Source organism: Hipposideros armiger, unplaced genomic scaffold (genome assembly GCF_001890085.2).
Source record: "Hipposideros armiger isolate ML-2016 unplaced genomic scaffold, ASM189008v1 scaffold_22, whole genome shotgun sequence".
Classification (NCBI taxonomy): domain Eukaryota; kingdom Metazoa; phylum Chordata; class Mammalia; order Chiroptera; family Hipposideridae; genus Hipposideros; species Hipposideros armiger.
This window is the reverse complement of record NW_017731372.1, coordinates 5987228-6007183: the sequence shown is the minus strand read 5'-3', so window position 1 is coordinate 6007183 and position 19956 is coordinate 5987228. Positions and strand designations below refer to the sequence as shown.

Genomic DNA, 19956 nt, shown 5'->3' with positions numbered 1-19956 from the left:
TGTCTGTTCCCCTTTCCCCAATTCCCCAGCACTGTTCCCATCCCCCCAATTCCCCAATAAAAATCTTTAAAAAAAAAAAAAAAGAGTTGGCTTGGGAGTGTGAGCTCTGAGCAGCAGGGCCCCTGGCTTGGATCCCACATGAAGGCCAGTGACGCTGGGCCCTCTACAGCTAAGATGGTGAACAACAGCTCAACCTGGGGCTGGGCTGCTGTGAGTGGCAGGTACGGTGTAACGGTGTAGGCTGCAGTGGGGCTGCAGTGGGGCTGCAGTGGGGCTGCAGTGGGGCTGCAGTGGGCTGCCATAAGCTACCATGTGTGGCCGGCAGCTGGCGTGAGCTGCCAGGAGTCTCCGTGAGTAGCCGTCCAATGGCCGGCGACCAATCTGCCTCAGCCGGGAAGAGCACAATGATCACAATACCAACATGGGCCAGTGAAGCAACATCCTCCACAACTAGACTGAAGAACCAAAGGACAGCAACTTGTCTGTTTCCCTTCCCCGATTCTCCAATGCCGTTCCCCTCCCCCAGTTCCCCAATAAAATCTTGCAAAAATAAAAAAAGAGGATGTTATTTTATAGTTCATGATGTTTATTGTGATTCATTGTGTATTTGCTGAGGGCCTGCTAGAGTAATATGTTTACCAAATTTTAGAGGTAATATCCCATCTTCTTGTTCTACAAATGAGGGTTTTCTCTTTGCATCTGGTGGCCTCCTGAAGGAGGGCATATTCTCTCATATGTTCTCAGTCTAGTGTGGCAGGCCCGAACTTTTGGTTTGGAATGGGGTAAGGTCTCTTTTGGGATGAGTTCACCTTTGGCTGCTTTTAAGCCAATTCCTCTGGTATAGGTTTGTTTTCTAGTAACGAAGCCCACATTTTTACCTCCATCTATGTCTCAATTGATGTAAACTCAGATTTGGAACAGAAGGGTATTATTGTTAACTTTTTCAAATCTTAACAGTATTAAGAATAAAGTAGGTACTCAAAAAAATGTCAGCACCCTTCTCTATATCTAGGTACTTTCCACTTGTAGAAATTTTTATAAAGTCCCCAATATCCACCCTGCCCCATTTGTATCCTTGATTCGAATTAAAGTTGAAACCACAGACCATAAGCTTCAAATAGAGATTAATAAGAAAACCATGGGGGAAAATGTTAATAAGCTTTTGAGAATACATAGCACTGGATCAACAGATACCTACCATTTGTTTAGACAAGTGGTTCTCAAACTTGTTAGTCTCAGGATCCATTATATTTTTAAAAATTATAGAGGACCCTATCAAACTTTTGTTCATGTGTGTTGTAGCTCTCAACGTTCACCACATTAGAAATTAATACTGAGAAAAAATTTAAAACTCAAGAACACCAGTCCACATTCCATTAATGGTCAGAGTAACATTATTACGTATCATATTGCTCCTGGGAAACTTCACTGTACTCCTATAAGAGCATGAGAGCAAAAAAAGGCAAATAATATTGTAGCAGAGTGAAATGCTTGGTCTCTCTGACTCCATCTTAATTCTAGCCTGCATTTTCCCAAGGCCTTCAGGCAAATAGCTCCTGCTATAAAGGACTTCTGTTTGAGGCTTGAGTTCTTGGAAGAACAACCCCTTGCCCCTTTACAAGTAACTCTCCTGTACAGATGGGCAAATATGGACCAAAATAATGATTGTTTATCAGAGATTTTCAGGAGCCTCAAGACCAGACTCAGACCAACAGAGGTCAAGGAACCAGGAACAAAGAGATTTAGAGATTTCGAGATCTTCCTTGGCGCCCAGATGCCTGCTGTGGGCAATCAACTCTTGCCCTATCCATTCTCCCTTGACATAAAAGAAGCCTGAATTCTGGGCTCTCTTAAGATGGATTTGTGGAAGCCCGAAGCCCCCTCCATCGTCTGGAGCTTGGCACCTTCTCAATGAATAAACTTTCCTTACTCCAAACTCTGACGTTTTGAATATTGGCCTTTTGAAGCTGCAGACACCCAGACTTTGAACCAGTAACAAGGTCTCAGTATCATTATGAAAGTAGCTTTGACCTCGTGGACCCCTGAAAAAGACAAATACCTAGGGGTGTCCAGACCACTCTTTGAGAACTACTAGTTTAGGTTAATTAAAGAAAGAATGTGTTTACATACCAATTACTACAGCATTTAAATTAGATCCATACTTATTCTGTATCTTGTCATCATAAAGTTGAATTTCTGTTTAAGTCTGTTCACTTAGCAAGAACAGAGCTTTTCTGCAATATTTAAAGGTTTATTTTAAAGTTCTAAAGACTGTTTTGTAGAAAAACATGTATTCATGTAATGTGGTAAACTATGTTTGCCATAGGAGGTGGATTTTACCCTCCACGATTAAACTTGTGAGAACTAACCTATTAGCTGTGATTTAACTCATCTAATTCCGGGTAATTCAACCAGAATAAAAGATTACGCTTAGAATTAGGTACACTAAAGGCATTCCTCCTTCTGAAATAGTTATTTTTATGTAAACCACATGACTGTTACAGATCAGATTTAAAACACAGTGGAGAACCTCAGTTTTCACACCACACTGTTCTCATCCTCTCTACACCCATTACTAAGAGCATGGTGCAAACATAGTCACAGCCCCCTCATCAAAGAAGTTACATCTCCAATATGGCAGTTCTTCCGATTCTGACCTAAATTAGTCATTTGTTGGTTGTGTTTAATATAATAATACTCTCCTTTTCAAATAAATGAAAAAAACACCATCAGTTACTTGTCTTGAATCAGAAACAAGTATTTACAATCAAGGTAGTTACCACTTCCTCTTCTTGCTCCTGCAAATAATACCACCACCACCGCCACCACCACCGCCTCACATCACCTCCCACCCCAACCTCCCTCCCCATTTACTATTGTTTCTCAATGGCTTTTTGTTTGATATTTGTCATCAAAATCATTTCCATTGTATCTTAACTTTGCACATGAAAATTTTGCAGAGGGAACAGCAATTGGTGAGAAAGGAGAGACCTCCTGAGTTTTTGTGGTCTGTTATAATGACCTATTATAACTTTTCTCAAAACACGGTTCTCAGGCCATCAGCATCAGAATCACCTTAGCCTGCTGAGAACGTGGATTCTAGGATCCAAACTAGAGCCTAGTGAATGAGGCAGTCTGGAGGTGGAGCCTGGGATTCTGTAAGCACAAGAAAAGGAGGATCTCTGGTCCATAGTAGATCTTCCATCAACCAGCCTAGTTTACAGATACTTTTAACTTCAGACAGGTTGCATTTAAGCTATCCCAGAGCAATACTTATGAACCTCTTTCAACCCCAGAAATTCTGTCTAAATATACACATAAATCCCTCCTGTCGATTGGATGGGAATCCTGCCATAACACCTTACTTTTTGTTGGAAAGTGCTTTTTCTCCGTGTGAACAAGGAGACTCAGTTTGACCCAGGAGCTCCTCCCACTGTCGGGAACAGGTTCTTTGGTTTGGGTCTGAGTGCAGGACTCATATGCACCCTGGAAGTGCCTCTTTTGAACTCTCAATAAACTGACTCGATTGCTTCTTTCCACCAAGCAGTTGGATTCACGCTTTTCATTTATCTCTTTCAGGAGTTGTTGTCTGTTGGCTTTAAGGTTCTTATTTATTTCACTGGGTCTGTTTACAGACGCCATTATGCTGACAAGATAATCATCAAGTGCTTCTGCTGTCCTGCAAACAAATAAAAAAGCAGCATCATTGCCTGCTTGACCTAGAAGCCAGCGCTGTTGACAATCAGGTATTCACCAGTTCCTGTTTCTTCTCCTGCAAATTACCACCAGGGCTGTGGCCCCCGTCCCACACCATACTCTATTTTTTATTATTGTTCTCTAAGGTCTTTTTGCGTTTTGATGTTTCTTCAGGGAGAAAACAAGGTTAAAAAAGAGGATATAGTAGAAGAAAAAATTTGTATTTGAAGCTAACCCTATGCATTGATTTTTGCTTTTAGGAACTTTCATTGTTTCTTCTGGTTATAAAAATAATACATATTCATTGTAGAAAATTAAGAAAATACAGGAAAGCTAAAATCAGTCTTGATCCAGACACAAGCAAATTCACATTTTGGATGTTTTCTTTCACAATAAATACCCAAAGGGATTTCATTATGACAAGTTCAGAAAAAGATATTAAATTAACCATAATGGAACATAAAATTTAAAATGTATAAGTGTTGTTAAGTATTTAGGAAGCGTTTGCTTGTTAGGGCTATAAATTTGTCTTTTCAGGCATTTGAAGTGCTTAAAAATCAGATATGTTAAATTTACAAAGGAAGTTTTAAATATTTAAAGGACTTGTATTAACTAAGTTTGTAAATGGACTGATTACTTACAGGCATTCAGTCTTTTCCACTTGGGATAATTGAACATTAATTTCAGAAAAAAAATAAGGGTGATTGTTCTTTATACAAAAGTAACCCTATTGGGCCGGCTGATTGGCTTAGTTGGTTAAGAGTGTGAGCTCTGAGCAACAGGGTTGCCAGTTCGATTCCCACATGGGCCAGTGAGCTGCGTGAGAGCTGAGCTGTCTCTGAGTTGCCAACAAGTGGCAGAATGGCTCAGCTGGTGAGAGTACGAGCGCCTAACAACAAGGTTGCCAGTTGGAGTCCCTCATGGGATGGTGTGCTATGCCCACCTGCAACTCAGGTTGAACACCACACCTTGAACTGAGCAATCACGAGCTGCCAACGGGTGGCCAGATGGCGACTGGACTTGGAACTGAACCTGCTGCGCCCTCCACAACTAAGATACAAGGACAACAACTTGGCTGTTCCCCTTCCCCAATTCCCCAACACTGTTTTCCTCCCCAATTCTCCAATTTGAATAAATAAATAAATAAATAAATAAATAAATAAATAAATAAATAAACAAATAGTAACCCTATTTATAAATAGAATGTAAGAATCATATGTTGAAATCAAAGGTTACCAGGAAGGTTTTTAATGTTTTAATTTTAGCAAATCAGTATTAATTTAAAATCCAAGAAACTATAAATTGTCCTTTTGTTACAGGAAAAGAAGGTTATTGGCTTCACATAGGAAAGAATTCAAACGTGAGCTGATAAGTTTATTTAGCAGAGAGTAAGTAAGAAAACAAAGGCCACCCCATAGACAGAGTGGCAGTCTCTAATCGCTAGTGGAAGAGAGACTCCCTCCATTCCCCAGGGTAGGGTTTATATGTGTTTCCTGCTTCCATGGAAAATTCATTGATATGGGGGTAAAGGAGGATAGAAGAACAACGGTAAGTTTAATCCTTAACTTCAATAAGATGAAATAGGGGCAGGTTTGTCTTTAACTCTTGTCAAGCGCAACCTTCGTTGTCTCTCCATGGGCTTAACCACTGGGATGGTCACAGTGGAATCTCTAGCTTGCTCTGTGATTGATCCACGTCTGCCTGCGTTCCGTGTGTTGGAGCACGTGGGCGGTGGGCTTGGACTCCAACCTCCTCCTTCCTTCTGCTGCAAAAACAGTCCTCATGCCCCTTCCCTATATTACTTTCTACACACAAAGACTACTCTTAGACATTAATAGATGAGCAGAACTTCTATTTAAATGACTATGGTGCTAGATTATCCAGACAAACCTTGTAGTCAAAAGTACTAAATATTCTGGGGAAAAATACTTTTTAAATTTGTTAGTAATGAAATGACAAGAGAGTCAGGAAATAATCAGAAATGCAGTGAAAGGAAGAACAAGGACCCAGAGAGGCAGACAGAACACTGATCCCACAGGGTTAGAGAAATAGTTTTGGCAGCCATGAGGACAAGGGTCACAAAAGTCAAAGCCCAAAGCATGTGCACAGTGGAGCATCTAAAGAAGACTTTTCCCGTATTAAGTTGGGACCCAAAGGGTTATCTCCTCGGGGTAAGAGTGAGTCAGACATAAACTCGCATTTCCTCAGCAACTTGCAAGGCGAGCACTGTCTTAGCACTAAGAATAGCTCTGGGGGAAAGAAAATCCCTCCATGAAAAGTGATGAGCACTAGCTGACTCTTGCATGTGTTTTCAGCCCGAATTCACAACCAGGGTGGTTACAAGAAATGTCAAGTTGAGAAACAAGGGTGATTACAAGAAACGTCAAACTCAGAATTTAGCTGAAGGGGTACCAGGCTGGTAATACATCAAAGTGTTTGAGAGAAGCCAACTCAAATCTTTTCCGAAAGAACTCCCTCCTAGGCCTTTGGAAATCCCCACGAATGCTTTCTGAAAGATGGCCAATAGCACACAGCCAAGGATGACCAATCAAGCACACAATAAGGCATCATGAAGTGCGAACAGAGGAAACAAACCCATGAAATCGACATACATTAGAAACATCAGACGGATTATAGAACAGGTACGCACACTGCATTTAATGAAATGAGAAAACAAGTTTGCAACTATCTTCAGGAAACGAGGAACCAATAAGAATTTCTAGAAATGAAAACCTTTATTATATAAATTTAAAACTCAGGAAGGAGGACTTCTCACAGGAAAAATGGCAACTGTCCTCTAGCCCTCGCCTCCGAAGCCACACGCCTCAGCCTGCCCCTCATATGCCTCCGTCCTCCTGAGTCCCTTTTCTCTGCTGGAGCCCAAGGTGGCTTGCTCTGTTAGAGACTGAGAATGTATCATTTTATTATTATGACTGTAATCTTCTAGACCAGGGGTTGGCAAACTTTTGAGACAGAAGAGCTGCCAGGGGTCAGCAAACTGCAGCTTGTGAGCCACATGTGGCTCTTTGGGTATGTACATGTGGCTGTGAAGTAAAATTGAAAATGAAAAGAAAACTATCATAGTTTCATTTATAAAATTTTTAAAGGATATTATTCACATAATGGTGATTATGTAAAAATATATTTACGGCTCTCGAATAATTTTTAAATTGTTCTGAGGGACAGGATTGGCTCTTCCAGGAGTTGGCAAACTTTTGAGACAGAACATACCCAAAGAGCCGCATGTGGCTTGCGAGCCACAGTTTGCTGACCCCTGTTCTAGACCCATTGCCAAAACAGAGTTCTCTCCATTTGATGGGTGTCCAACAGCCAGAAGAGCAATGCCAAATTGAACATAAACAAAGAAAATGACATCTTCTGGGGCTAAAGAGGGCGGGCCTTCTGAAAGAGGGACCGTCCCTCATCCATTAGCCTGGCTGCACCGAGACCTGGGCTCAATGAAAACTAGCTGCTGACCCTTGTTTTCATATTTGGTTCCAGAAAATGTCCAAATGGTACCTGGGTATGAGATCTCAGGATAGACCAAGAATCTGACATCACTCTCACTGATACAGAGACCTGAATACTTGATTTACAGAAATGTTTAAATGATCAAGAATAAGAGGCATCTCTAAAGAAGCTGGAATTTGGTTCGTGTGAAACTGTATTAAAACTTTAAATAGAAATAATGTCATTTGAATGAAAATCTTAGTACATTAATTCACTGTGAAGGCAACATACTTAAATTTCTGTTTTGAAAAAGGCTAGAGTAAAAAAATGTTAAATATTGATTTCTGGAAAGTCTATTTTTTCTTAATATTTACTAGCAACTGGAAATTTTAAACTCTACTAATATAATTCTTTACTGTAAACATGTTCAATGCTAAAAGTATGAATAAAATATTAGCTTTCTAAGACCTATGGAAAAAAAACCCCTCAGTGTATGGGTTTAGTAGCAGACATAGATTCAAATGACGAGAGAATTAGAGACTTGAACAATAGATCAGAAGCAACTATCCTGAGTGCAGCACAGGACAAAAAGATAGAAACTATGAAAAAGTTAAATATGTAGAAGATACAGTGAGAAGGTCGAGGAAATGTGGAATGGGAAGTCCAGAGGACAAGACTCAGGCAGAGGCAAGATGTAGAAAGATGTCTGAGAGATACCCAGAACTAATGAATGATACCAGTCCATAGACTCATGAAGCTCAAAGAATAACCATCAGGATTTTTTTTTTTAATCCACACCTTAGTGCCAGCCGAGAGGCTCAGTTGGTTAAAAGTTAGCTTAAGAGCACAAACTTTGGGCAACACGGCCGCCAGTTTGATTCCCACATGGGCCAGTGACGCTGCTCCCAAGCTGGGCTGCCGCTGAGCTGCCAACAGGTGGCAGGATGTCTCAGCTGGTGAGAGCACGTGCTCCTAACAACAAGACTGCCTGTTCGATGGTAGGCTATGTCCGCCCGCAACTAAGACTGAACTCGGCACCTTGAGCTGAGCTGCTGACCGGATGGCCAAGTGCATAGAACATGAGCTCTTAAAAACAAGGCTGCTGGTTCGAGTCCTGCACGGGATGGTGATTACGCCTACCCACAACTAAGATTGTAACACAGCACCTTGAGCTTACAGGCCATGAGCTGTCGACAGGCAGCCAGATGGTGACTGGCACCCTCCACAACTAAGATTGAAGAACAACTTGGCTGGGCCCCTTCCCCAATTCCCCAACACTGTTCTCCTCCCCCCAATTCCCCAATTAAAAAATAAATAAAATATTTTAAAAATGCACACCTTAGATGACAGTGAAATTTGAAAAAAGAAAACTAAAAGAAAAGTTTTAAGCAATCAAGGAATAAAAGGAGGGGCAGTTGGACTAATAGCTGACTCTTCAACAAGCAACAACAGAAACTACAAGACAGAGTAGTTACATTTTCAATGTGCTAAAGAAGTTATACAGACGGTAAGTCAGCCCATAAAATGATGCTCAGCATCTTCAATCATTAGGGAAGTGTAAACCAATACTACAATGAGATACCACTACATACCACTAGAATGGCTGAAATTAAAAAGATTGACCAAATCAAGTATTGGTGAAGATGTAGAGGAACTGAAACTCTCATCCTCTGCTACTGAGGATATAAAATGGCACAACCATCTTAGAAAATGGTTTGGCAGCTCCTTAAAAAGTTAAACAAGGTCCGGCCGGGTGATTCAGTTGGTTAAGAGCACGAGCTCTGAGCAACAGGGTTGCCACTGCGATTCCCACATGGGCCAGTGAGCTGCGCCTGAGCTGAGCTGCCACTGAGCTGACAACGGGTGGGCGGATGGCTCAGCTGGTGAGAGCAACAGCTGGTGAGTGCTCCTAACAACAAAGGTTGCCAGTTTGACTCTCACATGGGATGGTGGGCTATGCCCCGGACCCTCCCCTCCCCACCCCCCACCCCCTGCAACTAAATTTAAAGCGGGGACTGGACTTAGATCTGAGCTGCCCCCTCCACAACTAAGATTGAAGGACAGCAACTTGACTTGGAGCTGATGGGTCCTGGAAAAACACAGTGTTCCCCTTCCCCAATTCCTCAACACTGTTCCCTTTCCCAATTCCCCAATAAAATCTTAAAAAAAAAAAAAAAGTTAAACAAATGTCTACCATAAGGTCCACTCCTAGGATTTACCCAATAAAAGTGCATCGACATATACATGTATGAAGAAATTATTTGTGTATACAACAATCTGTACATGAATGTTCATCACAGCTTTAATTTTATGAGCCACAAAAAGTCCTACCAACCCAAATGTCCATCAACAGCTGAATGGATAAACAAATTGTGGTCTTATCCATACAATGGACACTACTCAGTTATAAAAAAGAAATGTACTATTGATACACTCAATAACATGGGTGAATCTCAAAATAATTATGTGGAATGAAAGGAAGCCAGGCAAAAAAGAATATATACTGGATGATTCCATTCATATAAAATTCTAGGAAATGTGAAAAACTCCACAGTGACAGAAGGCAGAGCATTGGCGGCCTGGAAATGGGGAGAGGGTGAGGACAGGAGCATCAGGTAGGGATTATAAAGAGACATGGGTAAACTTTTGGGGGTGATAAATGTGTTCATTATCTTGACTGTGGTAATGATTTCAGGGGTGGATGCATATATCAAAGCTTATCAAGTTGTATACTTTAAACATTGTATTATTGTATGTCAATTACATCTCAATAAAGCCGTCAAATAAAATTGGGATCAGGACCTAGCACATTGCCTAATGCATATCAGCTTGTTGAATGAACGAAAAGTATATTCCTTATGAGTCTTGATTTCTTTTCACCCAATATTATATTGTGAGAATTTTTCATGTCATTGCATATGTGTCATTAGTAACAAAAAAATGTAATACCTAAGGGCAGTGAAGTAGCCTACCAATGGACCTACAGTAATTTATTTAATCATTTCCTTTATTGTTAGACTTTCAGATTGTTTCCTCTTTGAACACTACACTTTGAACCACACTGAAGTGACAAAACCCACAAAATACACATCGTATTAGGAAACTCGCCAGAGTCATCAGTTTTTCATTCCTAAGTACACAAAAGAAGAATAGATAAACGTATTTTCAAAGTTCTCTGGCTAACAGGTAAATCTCACAAATATTTATTTATACCTGCAAAAAATTGTTGTCCCTGTAAAAAAAGGAAATGCCTTAAGGGAGAATGAAATTCTGGAGTTTTTTTCCCCTCTCCCTTTCCAGAGCCGTAAAGAAGACTATTTTCTGAAAGATAGTGAAGAATTGTCTTACGCCCTTACAGCCACAACAATACTGCAAAATTCAGTAGCATACAACAATAAACAGTTATTCTCGTGCTCAGTGGTGGATTGACTGATCGAGGCCATGTTCACCTGACAACTCAGGTTCACGCTTGAGAGTCTAGCTGGGCTTGTCTCCTGGCTGAGGGTTGAGCTTAGGTCTGCTCCCAAAAGCTTAGGGCGAGAAGAAACAAGAAAAGCACTTTTTCTGTAATCCACCATCTCAGATAGGCTCTAACTCTCCTATACTCATTTTGTTTCTGGGAATTTTAACCACATAAGAGAAAGGTGTTTTTGTTTGTTTGTTTGTTTGTTTGTTTTTTAAGGTAAAGGATATGAGAAGGAAAACTATTTTTTACTGAACCACAGTTTAATTTTTCCATCGCTGGCACATACAGCTTTTGTGTTTTATATTTCTGTTTCCCATCTCCCTTGGAAAAGCCCTGGGTTTAGGCATTATATCTTTTACAATACCTTTTGGAGTTTGAACTCAGTATAATTTAGGAGCCAAATAAAAAGCAGTTGACAAATTGATCTTAAAGGTATAAATCCAGTGATGTTTGCTCACAATATAGAAGATAATGTACAACCCACCAGAAAATGATTATTTAAGTGATTTAAGTAAACAGTTCTTTAGACAAGATGTCGATGACAGGAGTGAAAAGAGAAAAGAAATGGTAGCTTTTCTACATTGTCTATTTTAAGTTTAAACTGAACAAAGACAAAATATTTTACACACCCAATACTAAAGAATTAAATTGGCCTCAATAAGGCTAACTCTATTCTAATCACCAATTAATTATCCAGGGCAATGGAAACAAGAAAATATGGATGAAATAAATCTACAAATAGTACCTCATTTTTGTCATTAATTTCAACTTTTACTAGAGATACTAATTTGTCAGAAATTAAACTTTTTGAATTGTATCTCCTTTAATATTCTTACTGTTTATCCTCTCTGTGGGATGTACATATGAAAAACAAATGGGGATATGACTAAAGGAAAGGAAAAAGAAAACAAGATAATTGTCTCTTATGTACTTTTGAGCTAATTTATATTTTGTTAAAAGCCCGTTAAATACGTTCACTGGAAATGAAATGTAGATGTCTTAGTTAAAAGTCCACTGAGAAGATCACGAAGTTATCAAACTCTTATTACAAATCACCTGAAAACTGTGGCCAACTAAAATTAGACATAGCAGGAATCTAATGCTAAGAGCATGGATTTTGGAGTTAAAAAGATTTGGTTCTTATTCAAGCTATGCTAACTCTATGACCTTGGTTAAGTTACCTTCTCTAGGCTTCAGTTTCTTTGTATGTTAAACGGAAATAACACCTAACTCACAGAGTGTCATAAGGATTCAATGAGCTCATACATGTCAAGAGCTTAATACCACCAACCCTCAATAAATGGTAACTTTAATGTACTAATTAGGTACTATGGGAAAAAAAGGGTTGTTCAATTGGATAAATAAATAGTATTTTTTTTGTAACTTTTTTTTTAAAGATTTTTATTGGGGAATTGGGGGATGGGAACAGCGCAGGGGAACTGGGGGAAGGGGAACAGACAAGTTGCTGTCCTTTTGTTCTTCAGTCTAGTTGTGGAGGACGTTGCTTCACTGGCCCAAGTTGGCACCATCATTGCGCTCTTCCCGGGCGAGGCAGATCAGTCGTCGGCTTCTGGACGGCCGCTCATGGCAGCTGCTGGCCGCTCATGCTGACTGCTGGCTACACACGGTAGCCCCTGGCAACCCACTGAAGCAGGGGCTGCAGCCTACGCTGTCACCAGCGACTCATGGCAGCCCAGCTCCAGGTCGAGCTGTTGTTCAGCATCTTAGCTGTAGAGGGCAGTGTCACTGGCCCTCATATGTGGGATCCGAACCGGGGCCCTCTGGCGTCCCAAGCCAGTTCTTAACAAATGCGCCACTCGGCCGGCCCAATAAATAGTATTTTTTGTCCCCCCAGTTATTAATCTGTTTACTGGCTGTGTGATCAGGACCAGCTACATCATAATTTGTGGGGCCCAGTGCAAAACGAAAATGAGGGCCTCTGTTGAAAAATCATTGAGAATTTCGAGATGGTGATAACAGCATTAAACCAAGTGTGGGGCCCTTCTGAGCACTGGGGCCCCGTGTGAGTGTAGAGGTCACATGCCTATGAAACTGGCTCGGTGTGTGACATAGGGACAGGTCAATTTATAGTTAATTCACCCAGTTTTATAGTCTCTTAAGTGGAGATAAATTATGTGCATAACCTATGGCTTTTAAGAGGACTTTGGAAATATTAGGCATATACAATAGATCCTCGTTATTCATGGAGTCCATGTTTGCAAATTTACCTACTCATTAAAATGTATCTGTTATCTCAAAATCAATACTTGTGGCTCTTTCATGGTAGTTCACAGCCATGGGCAGAGCAGTAACAAATTTGAGTTTCCCCAAATGGCATGTCCCCAGCTGAGGTCAAACAAGGCATGCTCTGTCTTCTCATTTCGGCTCTCATACTGTAAACAAGTGACCTTTTCATGTCTAGTTAGTGTCACAGTTTTTGTATTCTGGTGCTTGTTATTGATGCCACTGTTTAGAATGCCCCTCAAGTGTAGTGCTGACGTGCTCTGTAGTGTTCCTAAGAGCAAGAAGGCTGCAATGTGCATTATGGAGAAAACGTGTATTAAATGAGCTTTGTTCAGGCATGAGTATAGTGCTGTTGGCTGTGAGTTCAATGTTAATGGATCAACAATATATATTTAATAAGATATCTTTAAACAGAAACACACATAAAACAAGGTTATATATTGATCAGCTGATAAAAATGGCATGACCAGAGGCTTGCAAGAACCCAACCCTGTATTTTCTCTAGGAGCAATTGTTCAGAATTTGCTAATTCAGTGTTCGGGGCAACTTTATAGAACATTAAGTACCACAATAACAAGAATCAAGTGTATATAGCAGAAGTTGGCAAACTGCAACTCACGAGCCACATGCAGCTCTTTGGGTACGTACATGTGGCTCTGAAGTAAAATTGAAAATGAAAATAAAACTACCATAGTTTCATTTACAAAATTTTTAAAGGATATTATTCACATAATGGTGATTTGATTTGTTTTATGGCTCTCGAATAATTTTTAAATTGTTGTGAGTGACAGGATTGGCTCTTCCATCTCAAAAGCTTGCTGATCCTTGGTATACAGTAGTCCCTCCTTATCCTCGGGGGCTACGTTCCAAAACCCCCTTTGGATGCCTGAAACCATAGATAGTACTGAGTCCTATATATACTATGCTTTTTCCTATACATCCAAACTTATGATAAAGTTTAACTTATAAATTAAACACAGTCAGAGATGAACAATAACTACTAATAAAATAGAACAATCTTAACAATATATTGTAATAAAAGTTACGTGAATGTGGCCTCTCTCTCTCTCTCTCTCTCTCTCTCTCTCTCTCTCTCTCTCTCTCTCTCGGTATTTTTATGTAATGTTTTTACAGCGCGGTTGACCATGAGTTAACTAGACCTGAAAAGTGAAACCACAGATAAGGAGGGGACTACTGTACATGAAGAAAATATATTCCTGTTTCTACAGATATATTATTTTAAATTACCTTTAACATACAGCAATCCAAAGCCTATATGAAGTCCACTGGTACGAATGAACCCACTGAGATGTTACCCTGATGATGGAATGTTCTGATCTGGGCCATTCCAACTTTCTTCTGTTTGTGGAACCTTGGTTAAGAGAAGTGTTGGTGTCAGAGAGACTACTAATCAGCCAGGCGTCCTTGAACACATTACTCAACCTCTCTTAATATCAGTTTCTTAATCTGTAAAATGGGATAAAGATACCTTTTTTATTAAGTTATGTGTGTGTGTGTGGGGGGGGAGTAGACATGGGGAGGCAGTTGGAATTGAATGAGATATGTGTGTAAAGTTCTTTGCATCATGCCTGTATCCACGTAGTGATATTGCTTGAGCACCTACTCTGTGCCTGATGCTGTTGAAGTACTAGGACAAATGGAAACCTGTCTCCATGGAGCCTCTAGTCTAAGGGTTTATAGTAGGTACTTAGTAAATCATAGCTATTTTAACTGATTTTATTAAAGCTTAATATTTTACTTGGGGAATTCTTTTAGTCATGAGGCCTAACAATTAAGTTCACGAACTCTTCCTAGAAAAAGTGCTACATGCCTCATTGCTGAATATCACTATGGTCACCTTCGAAGTATTCCCCTTGGGAAGCTATGCACCGACGCCAGTCCACCTTCAAAACAATTTTGGAACTCTTTTTTCCTGGAATGCCCATCAGAGCTGTCCTCGTATTACCCTTGATGTCTTGAATGTCACCAAAATGCCTTCCTTTCAATATTTCCTTCATCTTCGGGTAAAGAAAGAAGCCATTGGGGGCCAGATCAGGTGAGTAGGGAGGATGTTCCAATACAGTTATTTGTTTACCAGCTAAAAACTCCCTCACAGACAGTGCTGTGTGAGCTGGTGCATTGTCGTGATGCAAGAGCTCCTTCAGGACCATTTTTGCACACACCTTCTCATGCCAAGATCTTCAGTTAAGATTGTTCTATTTCTCTATCAATGTTTATTTGGTCTGCTTTGCTTCTCACAGTCAGACGACGATTTTGACACACAATTCGATGGATTTTTGCAATGTTTTCGTCAGTCCTGCTCGTTACTGGCTGCCCTGACCTCTCTTCATCAGTGACGCGTTCTCTCCCCGCAGAAAAATGTTTAATCCATTTGTAAACTGTCGTTTTCTTCATGACATTATCCCCATCAACTTGGACTGACATGTTCCCGATTTCACTTCCACTCTTGCCAAGTTTAACAGGAAACGTAATGTTTATTCATTGCTCTAATTCAAGCTCAGACTTTCTTGCAATGGCACACAAAAACACGCAACAATAATGAAAGCCACTTAGCAAGACACCGCCACACGTCGACACGAACACAGCTGTGAGAAACTGATACACCAAGGTTATGAAACCCAAGCTGTTTGTACAGTGCTGCCAATGTAAGGGCATGGTAGCAAGTTCGTGAACTCAATTGTCAGATCTTGTGTATCGTTTTCCTCAGAAGAGGAAGTCTTCGGCTAAAAATAATCTTCAGAAATACATTTCAGAAATACAGAAATCATAATTTCTTTATCTCTTTACAGGAATTAGTGATAGAAAAAAGATTGATATTGAAGAAGGCAGTTCACAATGTCAGGGAAATTAATTCCCTAAGGAATTAAACATAGGGTCAGCAAAAGAAACTCCACTACCCAATTCTAAGGAGATAGGTACAGTAACTATTGAGACCAATGCAGGGCAGTTGCTAATGATAAAAAGGCATTTTTTCATTTTTAAACAAAGCTCCCAGATAATGCAAAAGGCTTATCTAGAGACCTAACCAGTTGGGCACAACCCTGGCACCTGAGATCCAGGGGTTATATCCAAGTCCTTCCGTCTCAGAGGACAACTTGAAGGAAGATTTCTATATCAGCTTTCTTAGCTGTAAAGTGGGGCTGATAGCAATCGGTACAGAGTTATTAAACAAGATAACAGATGAAAGGACATTGTAAACTATAAAGTATCATATAAGCATTATAAGTTTTTATGAGATGTAGAGTAAATTAGGTTATTAATTCTGAAAGGCATGCATGCTATGCCCAAGGGTAACACCTTATCATTGTTTTACAGTGCAATAATTTGTCACATAAAAAACCCAATTTAAATCATTCTTAAGCCAACAATTTTTTCTTGCTCGAAGATTACTGTTCAGCAGAGATGTTGGGCTATATTCTAAGGGGTTCTATCCCCATTTTCTTGGATTTGCTCTGGTTTGCTACTCACTTCAAACCTTACCATGGTTTTATTTCATTCACACTCTAAGGTTATAAGAGTGTGAATTATTATTATGGCCAACTATGTAAAATTGTATTTAAGCCGTGTTTAGTTACGTTTCAGAGGGGGAGAGGGCATGATTTAACCTATGATCTGAATTAAATTTTTAAATTTTGCAATAATGGGCTGGCCATTTTCCTACTATTAGTCATTGCCACCCAAAGGGATTTACTGATGCAAGTGATTCTGAATGACATGAAATGCAAAGTAAAAAGCTTTTCCAGGTACTGAGGACATTATCAAATAAGATACAAGACCCAGTCCTGGCTTCAAAAAGCTCAAATCTAGATAAGGGATAAAATAAATATGCAAAAGAAGTTAAGTAACATTGTGTGGAGGAGGAACAAATTTTCTTCTACCCTCAAAGGTTCTTTGGCTGGTCTAATAATCAAATAGACATGAAACAGATTAGTAAGAGAAAATAACCAAATTTAATACATACATGTGTATGAGAACTGTACATACTTGTACATGAGAGAATCAGAGCCTCCACACACACATGCATGAGAGGTTCAAAGACAGAAAAGGAGCATGGGTATATAAGATCCTGAGCTAGGGATGAAGTAAGATGCCTTGTGGGCTTCAAAAGGTCATTGCAGGATGATAAGAGGAGCAGACCTTTAGTAAATAGAAGTTTGCCCTTCCTTATAGATAGATCAGAAGACGTTATCTCTGATCATCTCCTATGGGCAAGGCCTCTAATTCAAATTCTTCTAGGCAATTAAGGGGGTGGAAGGCAGGCAGAAATTTTTCCTGAGCCTGTGGCTAAAGTTGCCTTTAGCTCAAAATAATCTGCATACCACAAAGGTACATATTAGGGTGACTCATTCTGGACCCTCACAATTGCCAGGAAGAGTTCAGTGAGCATGTCTAACAGTGTTACCAGGATCAGAAGAGGGAGAAGTCTAGAGCTGCAGTCATGGAGATCTAGTATTTAGGAGGGAGGTGGGAATTGAGCTGACTTGGACCATACATAAAGGATGGGTAGGATTTGGCTAAATTGCGAGATGATGAAGAGCATTTCTTAGCAGATCATGATGAAGATTGCGTGATAAACATGCACATGGGATACTGGTAGCAACAAGTGGTCAATGTGTGTGATGTCTTCTCTGCTCTGCCAGTTTTCTGCTATAGGTATGGTCTCCAGTCTGCAGACTCAGCCACACCAGCTCCTTCACCCATCCTGACAAAAGGGCAGTGTATTAGCACCCTCACACTCCCAAGCCTGTAGATCAGGAATTAGTCTTGTTATGGTAGCTAAATACATCTACTATATTAATGTGAGACTGTGATTTATAGTAAGAAATATATACTTAGTCTTCACCCCTGTTTCTGGCACAGAGCTTCTAAAACCCTTGGAATTTCCCGAGATGAGAAGATAAAGGCTTCTTGTGTCATGTTTCTGAGGTGACTTTTGGAGCCAACCATGTGGTTAGAGGGTTGGAACTTTCAGTCCCACCCCCAGACGTCTGGGAGGGGAGAGGGGCTGGTGGTTGAATCAATCACCTACGCCATGAGTCAATCAGTCGTGCCTATGTAATGAACCCTTCATAAGACCCCAAAAGGACTGGGTTTTGAGAGCTTCTGGGTTGGTGAAAATGTGGAGATGCAGGGAGAATGGCACAGAGGGCATGGAAGCTCTGCTCCCCTTCCCACATGTCCTATCCGACTCTTCCATCTGGCTGTTCCTGAATTATATCCTTTAATAATAAACCAGTAATTGAGTAAGTAAAGTGTTTCTCTGAGTTCTGTGGGCTGCTCTGGCAAATTCATCAAACCCAAAGAACAGGTTGTGGGAACCTTGACCTAAATATAGCCAGTAGGTCAGAAGCACATGTCGAAGTAAGAACATCCAAACCTATGCAGAATTTTTATAAAAATTTATTTGAACCAAACAGGATACACCTGGAAACAAAATCTCAACGGATTGAGATAAATGCTTGGAGAATAACAGTTTGCAGTTTATTTTACGCATTTGAGATTAAGAAGGGAACATAAGGAAGATTACATGAAGGTGGAAGAAAGCAAAGAGGGGTTCTCTTGAGAGTGGGCATGATTTAGAAGGAGGGGCCTGAAAGGGGCAATTGCAAAGGTGTGTTAACCTAGATACACAGAAATAATGGACAGGGTTTGCTTAAGGCAAAGATAAGCCTTTTACTAAAGAAGGTATGTGCCTCAGACATGACTATTTAACCATGACCTGCCCAGTTAGGAATTTATGATCAGATCACCCTGCAAGGTCACTTTCCATAGAACCCTTTTTTTTTTGTTTGTCCATACACAGATGACCACCTGTACTTGTGACTGGTGTCTGAAGTGTGTGTGTGGTGGGGAGGCTGTCTCGTAGGACTAAAACATTAACCTGTGGAATCTGATGTTACCTCTGGGTAGGTAGTGTCGAAATTGAGTTGAATGGTAGGACACCAAGCTGGTGTGTTGGAGAATTGTTTGGTGTGTGTTTGGGAGGAGATGGGGGGGATCCCACACATTGTGGGTTGCTGCCCCCAAGAAACTTATAGTTTTTTTGAGGGGGGGGGGAGATATATACACTGTATTAAAGAGCAAAAATTCAACCGAGTAAATTTAAAGATCTAATCGGCTTTATTGAACAATTCATGACTTGGGCAGCATCCCATCTAGCAAATATAATAGAAGGGAGTTTCGAGGAGTTGTACAAAATGGAAGGTTTTCATAGACAGAAGTAGGGTGGGACAAGGAGGCGAACAGAGTGGGTTATTTCAGGCAAGGCCACCTTCCCTTAAGGGAAGGCAGGGGCTCTTTATTGGCAGATTACTACTTCACCAGTGCTGACCAAGAAATTCCAGACTCATTGATTTAAAATTCCACTCCTGGAAAAGATGGAAATTGCAATTAGGTTAGGTATTAAGTCTTGGTGGGGCTTACCACAAGTGACTCCATTTTCGGTCTGTTGTTTCTTTTTAGCAGCTGATAATGCCAAAACCAGTTCAGTCTAGCAGTGCATATTGACCTTTCAATCAAGGACGGACCCGGACCACATATAAGACCTATATGGTACACCATATAGCCTCAGTGTGTAATAGGCCATACCATCTACTGTAGATTTGTGTAAGTGCATCCTAGGATGTTCGCACAACGAAATTGCCTAAAGGTGCATTTCTCAGAGCGTATCCCATTGTTACGTGACACATGACTGTATTGTAAATATAATGATGGGATAGGGCAGGGAAGAGACACACAATTAATACGAATGTTTTCTTGTGAGCTGTCTCAAATCATTTTGAAAACAATTCAGAGATTATAAATACATTTAGTGTTTTGTAATTGTTATACTGTACTAGTAGTCCCCTCAAATTCTTCAGCTTCTCCCTGTGACCTGGCTCCATCTGGCACTTCCTCTAAATACAGTTTTCAGGAGATATTTGTTCTCTCAACTCTTAAGCATACACAACTCTTAAGAATCTTAGTAGATGCTCAGGATTGGCCAGCGCTAGGAAGGGATACGGGAGTCTATTTTCCTCGGTCCAATACCTTCATCATGGTTTCAGTAAATGAACTCGAGTAGTGGATCAATGGGAAGT

At 40.4% G+C, this 19956-nt stretch overlaps 1 protein-coding gene across 1 annotated transcript in view; it reads right to left on the bottom strand.

Annotated features, from left to right (window-relative positions):
* Positions 1–3642, bottom strand: part of SPATA45 (spermatogenesis associated 45) — a 5539-nt gene extending 1897 nt beyond the window's left edge. Inside the window, exon 1 of the mRNA XM_019635467.1 lies at positions 3366–3642. Coding sequence (XP_019491012.1) covers positions 3366–3642 — 277 coding nt within the window. The remainder of the gene's footprint in view (positions 1–3365) is intronic.
* Positions 3643–19956: the final 16314 nt, after the last annotated feature.